Source organism: Aptenodytes patagonicus, chromosome 1 (assembly GCF_965638725.1).
Source record: "Aptenodytes patagonicus chromosome 1, bAptPat1.pri.cur, whole genome shotgun sequence".
In the NCBI taxonomy this organism is placed as follows: Eukaryota; Metazoa; Chordata; class Aves; order Sphenisciformes; family Spheniscidae; genus Aptenodytes; species Aptenodytes patagonicus.
The window spans coordinates 62,276,344-62,292,010 of NC_134949.1; the positions used below are offsets into that span (position 1 = coordinate 62,276,344).

General features: G+C 42.7%; 1 protein-coding gene across 2 annotated transcripts in view; it reads left to right on the plus strand.

The window, feature by feature from the left end:
• Positions 1-4,741: 4,741 nt before the first annotated feature.
• SLC41A2 (solute carrier family 41 member 2) overlaps positions 4,742-15,667 on the plus strand; it is a 59,492-nt gene continuing 48,566 nt past the window's right edge. For both annotated transcript variants that reach the window (XM_076339339.1, XM_076339348.1), the window contains exons 1-2: positions 4,742-4,856; positions 12,797-13,537. In XM_076339339.1, coding sequence (XP_076195454.1) covers positions 12,983-13,537 — 555 coding nt within the window. In that variant the 5' untranslated portion in view covers positions 4,742-4,856; positions 12,797-12,982. The remainder of the gene's footprint in view (positions 4,857-12,796; positions 13,538-15,667) is intronic.

Consider the following 15,667-nt stretch of genomic DNA (forward strand, 5'->3'; position numbering starts at 1 on the left):
AGTGAGTCTTGCTGATCACCCCTTGGCTCTCCAGTCGACGACTCGGCTTATGGATGGGAATCAGGGAGTCTCGGTTGGTGCAATATTGCCGCCGGTGCACCGTTGTGGTGGCGATTGGCACCTGTTGTTCTTCGACCCTCAGCAACCCCACAACAGAAGGGTCCTCCGAGAGATCAGGCAGGGTAGACAGCTATTTAATTTCCTCCGTCTCCAAGGCAGCTATACCAAAAGCCCACCGGTACCCTCTTGGGTCCTTGAAATACCCTCTCCTGAGGTAGTCTATGCCAAGGATGCACGGAGCGTCTGGGCCAGTCACAATGGGGTGCTTCTGCCACTCATTCCCAGTCAGACTTACTTCAGCCTCCAGCACAGTTAGCTGTTGGGATCCCCCTGTCACTCCAGAAATACAGATGGGTTCTGCCCCTTTACAGCTTGATGGCATTAAGGTGCACTGTGCACTGCGCACCGGTGTCTACTAGAGCCTTATACTCCTGTGGGTCTGATGTGCCCGGCCATCGAATCCACACAGTCCAGTAAACCCGGTCGTCCCTTTCCTCCCCCTGGCTGGAGGCAGGTGGGCCCCTCTAGTCCTGGTCATAGTATCCGGTAGTCACTTCTTGTAAATGTGAATCAAAAGTCCCTTTATTAAGATCAGAAGTAAGATCAGCCTTCTACTCTGTCTGGGGAACTGCCCACTGGAAACTGGAGCAGCAATTTTCCTGGAAGAACCCCCTTTTGTGATTGTTTTTCCTTGCAACTCACGTACCCGTGCCTCTAGGGCTGAGGTAGATTTTCCATCCCACTTCCTCATGTCCTCTCCGTGGTCACGTAGGTAAAACCACAAGGTAGCCCGTGGTGTGTATCCACTATATCCTCTGTCTTGAGCAGAGGGACACTTACTCCTAATGGCTGAGATACTGGCCCATACAGGTGGGGCGTAGGACATACCCTCTTTGAGTTGCTGGACCTTCTGGGACAGTTTCTCCACAGCCGAGATGCAGGCCCGTGGAGAGGAAGAGAGACTTTCTTCGTATTACACTCTAATTCCAGGCTACTGGCCCCGTTACCCCAGCATCGGAGCAGCCAGGTGACAACATGCTTGCCTGGACAACGACTGAAATCTTTTCGCGTATCTCGCAGCTCACTCAGGGATAGGGATCGGGTGGTTACCGTCTCATTTATGGGTTCTGCCTCTTCCTCCTCCTGTTCTCGTGATGGCCCTGGTTCATCTTCATCCCTTACTAACTAAGGTGATTTTCTTGTGTATTTCTTCTTCTGTATAGGGGCGACTGATACCAGCACGGGTTGGTTCTCTGGTTCAGCCGCAGTGCCTGTCACCGGGATTTGAGCAGCTGCAGTGCCTGTCATGGGGGCTGGAGTAGCCATGGTGCCTGTCGCTGGGGTCTGAGTAACTGCAGTGCCTGTCAGCAGGGTTTGAGTAGCCACAGTGCCTGTTGCTGGGATTGATCTGTGGATGGTATTCTTAAATAATTGTTTAAACTTAAACAAGATGTGAACAACATTCAGGAGACACAGCAATAGGACCATGCTGGTTTGAACATCCCAAGGATATTCAAAATTCTCAAGAGCTGCTGTAACTAGCCTGAAGGAGAAAGGGAAGGTGAAGGAGCGGGGGAAAGTCTCCCCCCCCATCTCCCCCATAGATTGGTTCCCCGAGGAGAAAAGGTAAAACGTGTAATTATTAATATTTCTGAAAAGTGACTCCCAAGGTACGGAGATGATGGCAATGCTGAGTATAAATACAAAAGTACAAATACAAAAATTAGTCTCACGACCAAAAATTTTATCACATCATAAGTCAGTAGTGTTACACAGTGCAGCAAAATGATATCTTGATCCAGCTCCCAGAGGTGATTAACAGCACAACAAGGAACGTATACAGCAAGTAAGGTGTTATATAACACAACTTCGAGAGCAAGCACGACAACTTTGAAAGTAAATTAATCAACATTGTGACCAGCGACTGTTAAACCAATATGATGAATGCTTATAACAAATTTGCCTTAACACACTGGTCAGATCTGTCGTTATCTCAACCCTTCGTGCCCCACGTTGGGTGCCAAAAAGGACTGTTGTCCTTTAACAGGACAGTTAAACTGTTTAACCCGGCAGGCAGCTAAACACCACACAGCCGTTCATTCACTCCCCCCCCTCCAGTGGGATGGGGGAGAGAATCAGGAAAAGAAGAGTAGAATTCGTGGGTCAAGATAAACACAGTTTAATAGCACAAAAAAGGAAGGGAAAATAATAATAATGATAATGATAAAAGAATATACAAAGCAAGTGATGCACAATGCAATTGCTCACCACCCACCGACCAATGTCCAGCCAGTCCCCGAGCAGCGGTCACTGCCCCCTGGCCAACTCCCCCCAGTTTATATACTGAGCATGATGTCATATGGTATGGGACACCCCTTTGGCTAGTTTGGGTCAGCTGTGCTGGCTGTGCCCCCTCCCAGCTTCTCGCTGGCAGGGCATGGGAAGCTGAGAAGTCCTTGATTTAGTGTAAGCACTGCTTAGCAACAACCAAAACATCGGTGTGTGATCAACATTATTCTCATCCTAAATCCAAAACACAGCACTGTACCAGCTACTAGGAAGAAAATTAACTCTATCCCAGCCAAAAGCAGGACAAGTAGTAATCAGGTAAGTGGTGTTTATATGTCCTCATTGCAAAGAACACAAGAAAAAAAAAAACAGATCCCAGTATCTCAGACTTAACAAATACAAAGGAATAAGAAGCAAACCACCTGCAAGGCCCCAAGCAAGAGACTGCACTGTTGTTTTCCTGACAGACTGGCCCAACAAGTGTCCCCTGCCACTTTCCCAGGCCACCTCCAGCGCCAGCTGCATTCCACTGAATTTGCTACCTGGTTTGCACCTTTCTACCCAACTGGGCTCCAGAATTTCGGTTTCCCAGAAAAGCCCTATTGCTAGCTTTGACGACTGAAAAATCTCAAGGACTGAGGTTTTTGCCTTGGGCCACAAAAGTGAGTCCTTCTGAATTTGCACAGAGCCCAAAAAAACGGTGTGTGAACCTCAAATAATATATTTCATCCATGTGTATTACGTGATTTCAGTGGAGGGAGGGGCATAGTACTGTCAAGGAACCTGTAATAGGGAGTGATGAAATGATTGCCCAAGATCACCAGACAAGCAATTAGAAAAGCCAGAAATAGCACCCTCAGGTGCTATTCCCAAACCTCAGGTTTATATTCTAACCCGTTGGCAACAGAGGCAGATGTTATCTTTATCTGACTTGCAAGGCAGCCCAACTATGTATCTACACTGCGCGACATGTGAGCACACACAAGGCATGGATATATATGGTTGTTCCTAGGGTAAGGGGACAACAGCATCCGTAGCCCAAATTCCCAATAAATTCAGGCTTCAGACAGCATTCACCACCAAATTGATAGCGCTGAGGTTTGGGCTGCTTCATTCACTTAATGCAGTATTGACTCGGAGTTCAAGATGATGCTGTATATTTCACTATTGCAGTGCAGATTTTTTTGGCCCTGGTCCTGCAAGTACATTCTCCTGTGCTTAAGTTTCGGCTTTTCCACACATACCCACAGCAGCTAGCTCCGGTTTATGGCAGACACTTGGTGACTTGCCCATGCTGTCTTTTGTTCCGTCTGTAGAAAGGAAAAGAGATGCTGTAGAGTTGGCTGCTGTCACCATCATTAAATCCCGGTTCTCTTTTCTTGCTCTTTCTTCCCTTTCACCTTCCACTTAAGGCATCCTCACTAGTTTGAAGTGTTGAGCAACAATCGAGGAATAATACTAGTGATGATAATAACCGCACAGATTTAGCTGGCTTGACTATTTTAATGTATTAATATACAGTGTGTTTCAAAACAAGAGTTTTGAGGATTGATTAACAGGGCCCAGCAAGGCCTCGACTCTGTATTTAGTTTGACACAGCCAGCTGATTTCAAGGGAGTTACTTGCAGACATATGCAAGCACTCGGCGTTGCACGCAGGGTATACAGACTAGCTGGGCAAGAACAAGAATATTCCAACTGACCCAAATACTTAAAAAAAAGGATTTCTGAGGAAGCTATTTTTAGCCAAGCTGCAGGAAAGAACAAAAGCGTCCTAGTAGCTGGCATTCTGGAGCCAGTACCACACGCTGACTCTCGCGCTACGTCGCCAAGAAAGCTTCTGCAAGTGGAAGCAAAGGCACCGTCGCCGCCTGCCAGGGGAGCGCCTGTGCCGCTTGCCCTGCTTCCCAGCCTCTTGTTTTATCAGGCTGCGGAGCACCAGCCGGGCCGTTGCGGAGGGAGCGAGGCGGGGGCCCAGCTTCGCCTCGTGCCGCCACCGAGCACAGGGCTGCCCGAGGGGGCCGAGAACGCGCAGCGGGAAGGGGAAGCCCGCGGGTCCCCCCCGCCGTCCCCGCGGCGCCCCTCGCAGGCGGCGGCAGCGGGGTGACAGGCGGCCGGAGCTCGCCCCGGGGCGCCGGGCCAGGCTGTGAGCGATGGCGGGCCCGGGCCCGGGCCCGGCCCCTCTCGCCGCGCACCTCCGCGCCCTGTCCCGTCCTCTCCCCTCAACGGCGCGGAGCGACGGTTGGCGGCGGCTCGCGCCCCTGGCGCTCGGCCCCTCCCCCGCCCGCCGCCGGCCGCTCACACCCGGTGGCGGCGGGCGGCTGCTGCGCATCACGGGCCACATCATCGCGGGGGCTGCCCGCCCTCCAGCCGCTTCCGCGCCTGCTCAGTGGCGGCGGCGGCGCTCACCTAGCCCCGGAGCTGTCACCGCCGCCGGGCTGGTCCCTCCCCGGCCGCTGCAGCGATGGAGCGGGACCCCGGGCCGCTGCCGGCATCGCCCTCGCCCAGGTAAGGGGAAGGCGCGGCCCGAGGGGGCGGCGGGGGCGGGCGCCAGCGAGGGGAGGGGGCCGGGGCGGGCCGGCGACCTGCCGCCCCGGGGCGAGAGAGGCGGCGGGCGGGAAAGTTTCCTCACGAGTGGCGGAGCTGCCAGGCGCCGCCCTGCAGGCGCTGCGCCCCCCGGGAGCAATGCGCCTGCCCCACCCCAAATGCCGGGGAGTGCCCAAGGTCTTACGGGCAGCCGGGACCGGCAGTCCTCCTCCCACGCGCGGTGCCGGCCCCGGCCCTGGCCCGCTTCCCCCGTGTGCCTCGCCCCCTCCCGTCCCCCGTACTCCGAGCCCTGAGACCGCCGCCCGCCCTCGCAGCCTTCCTCTGCGCCCTTCTTTCAGCCGCATCCCGCGCCCTGCAGCCGCCCCCCCGGCGCCAGGGCAAGCTCCGCTCGTGGCCGGCCCGCCCGGGTGTCCTGCGCCCGGCCCACGGATGCTGAAGGGCGTAAGGCCGCCCGCGGCCCGGTACCCTGCGCTCCTCAAACCCCCGCAGCTCTTTTCGTCATGTGCCCCTAATTATGCACTGCTCCAGGTAGCTTGGACAATGAGCCTTTTCTTTGGTTTCTCTATGCGTGCACAAGATCTGCTCAACATTTCAGGTGGCCCTTATTCCCTGGCACTCTGTACATCCCTATGTGCTTGCATTCCTGTTCCCACCTTTGCACCTATAAAAATATGCCAGAATCTGCCACCGCAGATGCAGTTGCTAGACAAGCATGGAACCTGTACCTGAACAGCATGCATACAGATTTCAATGATCATCTTTTTTTGTTTACAAGCATTGTAATTAACATGTGGTGGTACATTTAAGCTCTTTCCGTACTTTTCTGCCAAAACATAGGAGCTTTTTGTGATTTACTCTACTTTACTTTCTACTCTGTCATTAATTTTCAATTAAGTTCAGGTTGTAGCTCTGTCTCTTTAATTTAAGTGAATATTATAATTCCACATCCCCCGGCCCCACTGTCCGGGATGCAGTTGTGTCTCTTCTTCACTCACATTTGATCCTAGATTATCGACCACACTACATTAGCCAGGCTTTGATAAATGGAACATATAAAATTAAATAATTGTTTAGTCTTAGTGTCAGGAGCAAAACATAAATACCTAAAAAAAGTCTGCTCATATATCTTTTCTAGGTAGAGTCCTAGCAGGCTTTAGTAGACATCCTGAGTTATCCTCACTTTACCTGTTCAGTAATGCTGGTAAAAAGATGAGAGCAGGTGGGAAGACCTGTTTTGGCAGCATTCCCTACATATACATAAAGAGATTGTGAAACTAGAACCATAAATACTACAGTATGACTGGTAGACATTTCAGAAGGAAAAATAAGTGTATCATTTTCTTTCCAAATACCTTAGGATATTATCCATGAAAAACAGTGTGAAGTCTGTATCCTAGTGCCTGAGTTAATAAGCAGTTCATCCCTCTTATGGTGATGACAGTAGAAACCTGTAAGTGGGATCCCAAATAGTACAGTTAGGAATCATCCTGGTAAGTACCTGTTGGTTACTTAATCTATAGGACTGCATTATCTCTTATATTTCAAACTTTCCCACCTGCTTTTGATGGGCTGGATGTGATTTGCCTGGTATGTTTCGTGCTGGCATTCCATTTGGGTGATTTTACAACGTGACCACATTTCACAGCCTTGCTATCTTGGTTCTGGCTCTGTTTTGGTCTCTTCTAATTGAGTTGCCTTAAAAGTGCAAAGGCAAACCAAATCTTTTTCCGACAGCTGCTTTTCTCTTCCTTGGGGCCAAAATCAAAAGCTGCCGTGTTCAGGAAGTGGAATGCAGCAGTCTCAAACTTGTCTGAAAACAGAGCCTGAGGCTGGCAGCTCTTTCAGTGTCTTATATTGAAGAAGGCATCTGGAGGTTCTTTAATCTGTTTTTTCCTCTCGGTATTTTTTCTTTTGTTTCTTTTGCTATTGATTTAACCTACAACTGCCATACAATAAACACCGTGTTAACCAGTTTACTGCATAGTATTTAAGAAATGATATGTAATGCCCATATATGTGCTTTGTATGCAACATTTGTTAATTTTCAGCATGTTTTCCAGTCTTTAATACCAAATGTTAAATATCTGGTATAAATAATCATAGCCCAGCACACCACCTTGGATTCCGGATTCTACAAAATGGTTAATGATAATACAGTCTGTTTGTTTACTCTCCATACATGCTGAGGTGATATGATGTAGCTTTCACTTTCTGCTGATATGTTCACTAGGATACAATGATGTAAATGAGTAGCCACAGCTGTGACAAGGATGTCAGTGCTATACTGGGAACTTCTATGTGTGCAGGACAAAATAGTGGAGAAGAGGCCATGCAGATCCCTGTATCACCTGTCTAAATATTATTCTGAACTTTAAAAAGTCCCCGAAAACCTCACATTTCAAACTTCACAGAGTCTCAGAATTGTTGAGGTTGGAAGGGATCTCTGGAAATGGTCTAGTCAACCACCTCTGCTCAGTGTCGGGTCAAGTAGAGCAGGTTGCTTAGGGCCATGTCCAGTTGGGTTTCAAATATCACCAAGGATGGAGAGTCCATAACCTGTTTTTCTTCAGGTTTTCTTCATAACAAAGCTTTTTCTTACGTTTGAATAGAATTTCCTGTGTTTCAATTTGTTCCCACTACCTCTCATCCTTTCACTGAAAAGAAACTGGCTTCATCTTTGAAGCCAGAAAAGATCATCTTTGCTTATTATGGCAAAATATTAAAGCTCAGTATTTCATTAATGTTTCATATTACTTTCCTGAATATCCCTTTCCGAGGCTTGTTCCTGTACTGAGGGTTGTTTCTCAGGCAGGCATGTTTAAGCTGTTGTGTTTTATCGTAGACTATTTAGAAGTGCAATGTAGAGATTAATCTTGCTTTCTTTAAAAGATTACCTGTAAAAAATGTTTGCAGCTTTAATGAAAAATGTGTTTTGACTATGGTTTTGACTATGGTGTGATTAGATTTCAATCCTGTGAAAGCCCTCAGTATTATTTAGATAAGTATCATCTTTTGGTTTTGTTAGCTAAACTCTGAAAGAAACTAATTTTCCTGGACTTAGACTTTGATAAATACTTGGTTTAGCCTGTCATAATGTTGACTCTACAAAAGTTTCATACTCAATGATTCACCACTCTTCCCCTTCCCCTTTTTTTGAAGGTACTTAAAAAAGCACGGTGATTTAATTACTAATTGTTTTCATGCTTTAAATAAATTATCAGCAGTCTAATCACTAAATGATCAAATTTAGCTGTAGAATCCAGTCCCTTAATCCTGCTAGTGCTAGATGTTCTTTAAACCTTAGGAAAGTATGGAAGAAGCATCTCCTTCCCATACTTTTGAGAACTGAATCATGAGTGTGTCTGAAGCAGTGTTGGCAATTCGTTTGGGTAATAATGAAGAACGTTCTTGCTGCCTCTTCCTGAACAGTTACATTTTCCTTGTCATCTTCATCTTCCTCAGATGAATCAAGACCAATCAAGCCAATCAAAGGTGAAGGATGGAAAAATGTGGTAATGATCAGGTGTTCAGTTTCGTAGCTGAAGTATCTGAGCTATCCATTTCCAAAAGTCAGCATCTCTTCCAGCTCATGGTCCTGTCTATTTTCCACATCATCTGCTTCTGCCTGACCATTTTCCACATCATATATACTGTCTCTCTGTGTTTTTTTAAATTGCTATATGCATCGGTTGTATTACTTCTTATGGGGAAAATTGGTTTGTTATCTGCTGGATTTTTAAGTGTCTCACTTTTCAGGAACATGTCTTCAGCAAACAGCAGGGTATGGCTGTGTTTCCTATTTGTGTATGTGTGCAGGACTATTTGTTTATGCTTGTGCATGTTTGCAGGACTGAGAAAGAGAGGTGAATAACACACAGTAATTGTTATGTGTTATAAAATGTATGAAGAAAAAGAAGAAACTATTAAAAGTAGGTACTTAGGAAACAATAAAGAAGTGGAAATTATTATATTTGTAGTCTGGGCATAGCTCATTATTTTGCTTGTAGGGACAAAGACAAAGTGTCCTTTCATTTCATATATAACATTCCAGGTAGGATAAATTTGAGGCTGCTTCCTGGCTTCTCAAACGATCTTTGTCTCTCTCTCTCTCCCTTTTTTTTAGTACTTCACCTTTCTCTGTAACCTCCTGATTATATGGCAAGAAACCAGATTCACTTATCTCCTCTTCCTACAGAAAACAGGGATGGGATTTTTGAGATTTTTATCTCCTTTTCCTCATATGAGTTACTTGAGTAGAGCTTGCTTCTTTAGCTGGCTATATCTTTTCTAGACAACACAATAAAATTCGCATTGTTCTTGTCAATGATAAAGCTTCTTAGGGAGTTCTTGTCCCTGAGATCATACTGTTCCTTAGAAGGTTTGCTGCATTTTATAGGTACAAAAAAAACCCTAAAAGTACAGCAATATTAGCATCCCATAACTCAGGATAAAATTATTGCATCAGATGACATTTGGAAAATTATCTTTGTTGGAATAGGTTTTTAGAAATAAAGAGTTACATTCAGAAGGCTTCATAGTTATCTCCTCTCTGTATGCTCAGAGGAAGTAATTACTCTTCACTGTATAGTATATTTTTCAGTTTGTCTTCTTACATTCTCATTTTTCAGCATTTATCATTAGCTCACTTTTTGTCATTCCAAGTCTTTTTGGTAGGAAAACATAAATGACTGTCATCCAAACTGCTTTGTACTATTTCAACTCTTAGCTGTCCATGCCAACCTCTTCCTCCCTTTGTAACTTGCTAGTTGACCAAATTATTTTTCTGTTCCTCTTTTTTTTCTTTTAAGTGCCATTTCTGTTTGTTAACACTTTTTCCTATTAAATGAAACCACAATCTTCCCAAAGGATTTGTTTCTTAAAAAAAAAAGATAGTAACAACTTAAAAGGAAAAAATTCCATATGTTAGAAAAATATGGATAATTAACCCAAATATTTTTGGCCAGAGTTCCAGACCAATGAATAATTTCCGTGAGCCACTGGTCTAGCACTCTGGTGGTGTGACTGTTGGACATGTTGGAGAAACCACAATGAGAGCCAGACTCTGCCTCATTAAAGCTATTGGGAAATTTTCTCAAATGTATTTTGCCGTGAGTGAAATAAAATTCTTCATTTGTTACTCCTCCACCTCTCCTCAAAAAAAATACCACCACCCCCAAAAAAACCCAGTGAGGTTGCTGTGGGTCTAAGTATGTGTCTTTCATCACAGACACTTTTACATCTTAATTCTACATCCCATTCTTGAATTCTGTCATAAAGTTTCTCTAATCTAGATGTTTCTTGTGACCAACTGAAACTCAGCCGGCTAAAGTGATCCAAAGCTTTTCCCTCTGCAAGCTTCGTAAGTAGTGTGCCACTTCTCATCGTCATAAATCAGTTGGCAACCTTCAGCACCTTAAGCTATACCCTTCCTGAAACTTTAATTTTCCTCAGCTTCCACGAACTTCTCTTCTCGTGTATTTCTCTTAATCCTTCTATAAAGCTCTTTGCTGTTGTCAGCTGTCATGCTGTTGGTAATAGTTAGTTTGCTAGTTTAATGATACATCTGCTTCTGCTTGTCTTTTTTTAGGCACCGTTTCTTTTCTTTTACTTAGATAATGCCACCTTTGGGCCAGGAAGAAACAAAATTACCTCTTCTTGTTCTGTCTTTCTGTAGCACTTAACAGAGCACCATTTTGGCCTGTGGTTAGAGCTCCTCTGGGATAGCAGCAAAAGTTCTTTTGTTACTCCTAATTAAAGTGTGTGGAAACCAGAATTGAGGCCTAGGAGTTTTTATGCAGTTATGCTAAAAGGTTCAACGTAGCACAATCCGCTACAGAAAGGCAAAAGATATTGCAGGAATCTTGGTTACTTAATTCCTCTGTTGGTCTTGTGGAAAAAAGATTGCTTTTTCTTGCAAAACTTGCCTTCTTTCTAAATCAAGCGATAAACTCCATTGTCATTTTTTAAATATTCGTTTCTTGGTCAGAGCTCCCTTGGAGAAAGCCATTGATAAGGGAAAATCTTCATGTGGCGTCTGAGTCGTCTCTTCACTCACAAAACCAAAATAAGTAATTCTGTGACCAGCAGGACTTTTGAAGCGGACTTGCTGTGGCCATATATGAGTGAATTGTCCTAACTAATGTTTGAAGATGCCTTACAGCAAGGGCACGAATTTGGATCTTTTGTAAGGCCGTTGGTTACTGAAAGCTTTGACATCTCTACTGTCTGTCAAATCTATCTGAAATTGCTCCAGAAATATCGGATGACTTAAAAACATTGAAACGGAGGGAAGTATAGTTGATCATAAATGATATGATATGATCTTAGGAGCCTCGTTTCCTTGGGAAAAATAGATTAAAAATCCTCTGACCCTAAACTATTCTTATTTCCTGCAGTCTTTAAAAATTTGTTTTCCCAGCTTTGCATAGATACAGTGTCTTGAGCTTGTGGAATTGTGTTATCCCACATCATGCTCGTGTGGTCTGCCTGACCTTTATTTTTTTGTCTATGCCAATCATTTACCTGTATTCATGGAGTCTAGTAATAAATACCAAAGTCAACAAAGCTTCAAGTCAAATGAAAACTGTTGTTCTTTTAGTAAATTACTGTAACTATTATCACAACATGAAAACTGAAGAAGAGGATGGTAAAGTGGCTTCTGATGGAGGAAATGTCAAATGACTTGAGGCTGCCAACATATAATTGTTTAATTTTCTACCATAATGGAAATTTCAAAGTAGAAATAAATGCACATTAAATCACATTAAACATAAAAGATATATTTGCATGATTTGCAGAAAGCAAAACAAACTGACCACATCAAGTGTTAATATTGATCAAATAATTACATTTTAGTGGTTACTAGACATCAGAATAACCTGTCTTTCAGGAAGTATCTGCAACCTACACCTCATGCAAAATTAAATTAAAATCAGATTTTTAATATCTTTATTTTAATTATCTTAACTCCTAACATTTTTTCTAATTTTAATTAAATTTTAATATGCCACATTTATGAATATAGTACTGCAGGTTTATTTTTAAATTAGACTAATTTAAGCTATTTTAGACTAATTGGTCTGAACTTCATTACTGTCTCCTTTCCTTGATATTGTAGTATTTTATTAAAAAATGTCCAGTTTTATTATGTATATAGTAGCTCTTTATATTTAATGTAATTTGTATGCTTGCTTCAGAGAAAATTCAATTACTATGATTTTAAATTAGCATGCTTTTGAATTGTACGTATCAATATCGGTTTGTCATCTTTTTATGGGCATGGAGGGCAGCGACTGTTAACATCCAGGCCTCTGCCACCCAGAATATTGCTTTGGGCTTACCACCTCTGATAGTGTTTTGAAAGTTAGGGGTTTTTTTTCCTTATTTTTTCCATGCTCCTTGCCATTAGCATCGAGTAGGAGGAACAGCAGTGGCCCCACAGTGCATCATGTGGGTTCCATTTGTCCATATCCTTGCACCTTGCAGAAATACGTTTCTTTGGGGACTTACTGCTTTCAAGGCCGCTGGAAGTCTAGGGCTACACACAGTATCTGCCTGAAGACTTTGGCTTCCTGGGCTTCCAAAGCCTGAAGACTTTGGCTTCCTGGGCTTTAAAAAGGCAAAAGCTAGGCCCTTACCAATTCACTTACAGTCCACATTGCTGTCTCTTTCTTTCACTGGAAAGTACACCTGTTTGTGGAACTTCCTCACCCACCAACTTTCCCTTTTTACCTTCAGATTTCTTTCAACTTAGGCAGTTGAATGTTGGAGGAGATTGGCATTTCTACAATACTTGCTTTGGAAAGATACTGGGTGATCTGAAAATTTAAACCGGTATCTTGTGTCTTCTGTAGAGTTAAAATATTTTAAAGCTTGAATATATACTTTTTACTTTTTTGCAGATCCAGTCTTGCTTATGGAATTGTTGAAGATCTGAGATCAATGAAAAAACACTTTTGCATGCAAAAAAGGATCATTTTGGTTTACCTGTTTTAAAATCAAGTGTGGCACTTGATGACTCATCTACAAGGTTTCTTCACTGACGTCTGAAGAACAAAGTGCTTTTCAACCTGTACTTCTGTAGCACTATGACTAACTGTAAAGGCAGATCTACCATCTCCAAAACAAATAGCAAAGTTCATGACAGAGAAGGTTTTGTAAACTGGACCATAAATCTTAATACAATTCAGTCTGATAAATTTTTGAGACTGCTTTTGAGTATGGTTCCTGTTGTTTACCAAATAAACCAGGATGAAAGACACAAAAAAGTGAATGGTGTCTGGCAAGATGGATTACAACAGGCAGGCCACAATTTTAGTGTTAGGTCTGAACAACACACAGAGTACCATCACTTCTCAGAACCAAGTTTTCATGGTAGTAATGGACACAGCCCATCTAGCTGTAGCCCTAAATATGATGATTTTACCAGTTATAATTACTGTGATGGAATGGACACTTCAGAAACAGATGCCATGTTGCAGGAAGACAACCTATCTAGTGACAGTAATGAAGATATCATTGTGGAAGGGAGTAGAAAACAACCCAAAGAATCTAGTAGTATTATGGCATTACAGATACTCGTACCTTTTTTGTTAGCAGGATTTGGAACAGTTTCTGCTGGCATGGTTTTGGATATTGTACAGGTTGGTATTTGCTTTGGAAGATTTTTTTTTTAACAGGTAGTCTGTGGGGTTTATAATTCTAACGCGTGATACTGTAGATGTTTACAATATTGGGGAGTAATTAGGTCTGTGTATGATTCTGCTACTATGAACTCCTTTTCCCCAAACCTCATCTTAAACAGTTCCAATGTTTACTTTGGAGTCATTTGAGTCTTGGTAAGTGTTGTCGCTTAGCCACAGTAAGCTGGTGAATAAACCTGTTACCTTCTGCTTTAACTAAGGATAGAAATATAGTAACGATGCAAAATTCTGTTGACACTAGTAAACGTATACATAGTCAAGTGGAAGTTGTAATTAACTGTGAAGCCGCAATACATAGGAGTTTAAAAAGATTAGAAGAATTTACTGCATTATCTCATCTCCTTGTGTGCTTTGAGTCTGTGCAATTTCTGAAATACTGTGTAGATTTGGTCCATGATAATGCATATGGTATATGAAAAGTGCATTACATTCATATGTTATATGAAATTCATATGAAGTGATTGAGAGCTTTTTTGAATATTCAGGTGTATATAAGTGACTTTTTTATATAACATTAGGCATACTGAACACTTGGAATTACAAACATGAGTGGTGTGAACAGGGCTGCAAAGTCGTGTCCACCTTGAAATATAATTGTAGTAGGTCCAGAGAAGCCAGATTATCTTGATTTGTGATTGCAGATTTAACTGATGTTAGTTATTCAGGGTTAAGATAAAATAGAATTTTCTCTGAATTTTAAGATTTAAGTTTAATAATATTTTTAAAACCTGTTTTGGAGTATTATATCACTAAAACCCTACTGATATGGAACATTTTTAGGACTGATTTCTAGCTTAACACAGTTGTAGATGTCAGCAGCACTTCAGTGGAGTTAAAAGTAACAGTTGCCTATGAAATAATTCTTTGTGCAGTAATATTTGAAGAAAATTCTGGAGAAAGTAATGGTTAAGAAAGGTTTATTGGACTAGCCTATTTTCTTGCTTTGTCTTTGTATTTTGACGGCTATACTTACTTTTATTTCCTACCTAATTTCTGTTTTTTAAAAACCAGAAATTTCTTATAAATACAAACCTCATGGATTCTCTCTTTCTGTATGAGCAGATTCACAAAAAATTATTCAAAAAATATTAAATAAACACAGTATTCAAACTGAAAGACAGTAGAGAAGTTAATCTTTTTTCTTTCATTTTGTTTTGTTTCATTCAACTTTAGGGTTTTCTTTAGCTACATGTAAATAGTTTACAAAGTTAATTTAAAGAGGAGTAAGAGGGGACCATCTTTGTCACTCAAAATCTTGAGAGAGTAAAGGAAGCTTGGAGTTCAATCAATTGCAATGAAAAGACACTTTCATACATCAAGAAAAAGGAAAATAAAAATTGACATGCTGTACTGGTTTCAGCTGGAATTGAGTTAATTTCCTTCCTGGTAACTGGTGCAGTGCTGCGTTTTGGATTTAGTATGAGAATAATGTTGCTAACACAGTGACGGTTTAGTTGTTGCTAAGCAGTGCTTACGCTAAATCAAGCACCTTTCAGCTTCCCATGCTCTACCGACTGAGAAGGCTGGAGGTGCACAAGAAGCTGGGAGGGGGCACAGCCAGGACAGCTGACCCAAACTGGCCCAAGGGACATTCCATACCATGTGAAGTCATGTCAGTATATAAACTAGGGGAAAGCTGGCCGGGGGGGCCGCTGCTCGGGGACTGGCTGGGCATCAGTTGGCAGGTGGTGAGCAATTGCATTGTGCATCACTTGCTTTGTATATTCTTTTATTATTATTATTATTACTATTTTATTTTATTTTATTTTATTTCAATTATTAAACTGTTCTTATCTCAACCTATGAGTTTTCTTACTTTTACTCTTCCAATTCTCTCCCCCATCCCACCGGCGGGCAGTGAGCGAGCGGCTGTGTGGTGCTCAGTTGCTGGCTGGGGTTAAACCACGACACATGCAAACTTTACTGCTTCCTTGCACTGTTTTACATCAATCTTGTGCTTTGTTCATTTACATCTTACCGATTTATTCTTCATACAGATGCTTTGTTTGTATTCTGTTAATATACAATTTACTTCATGATACAGCATAATGATGAGCCAAAAGAGGCAAT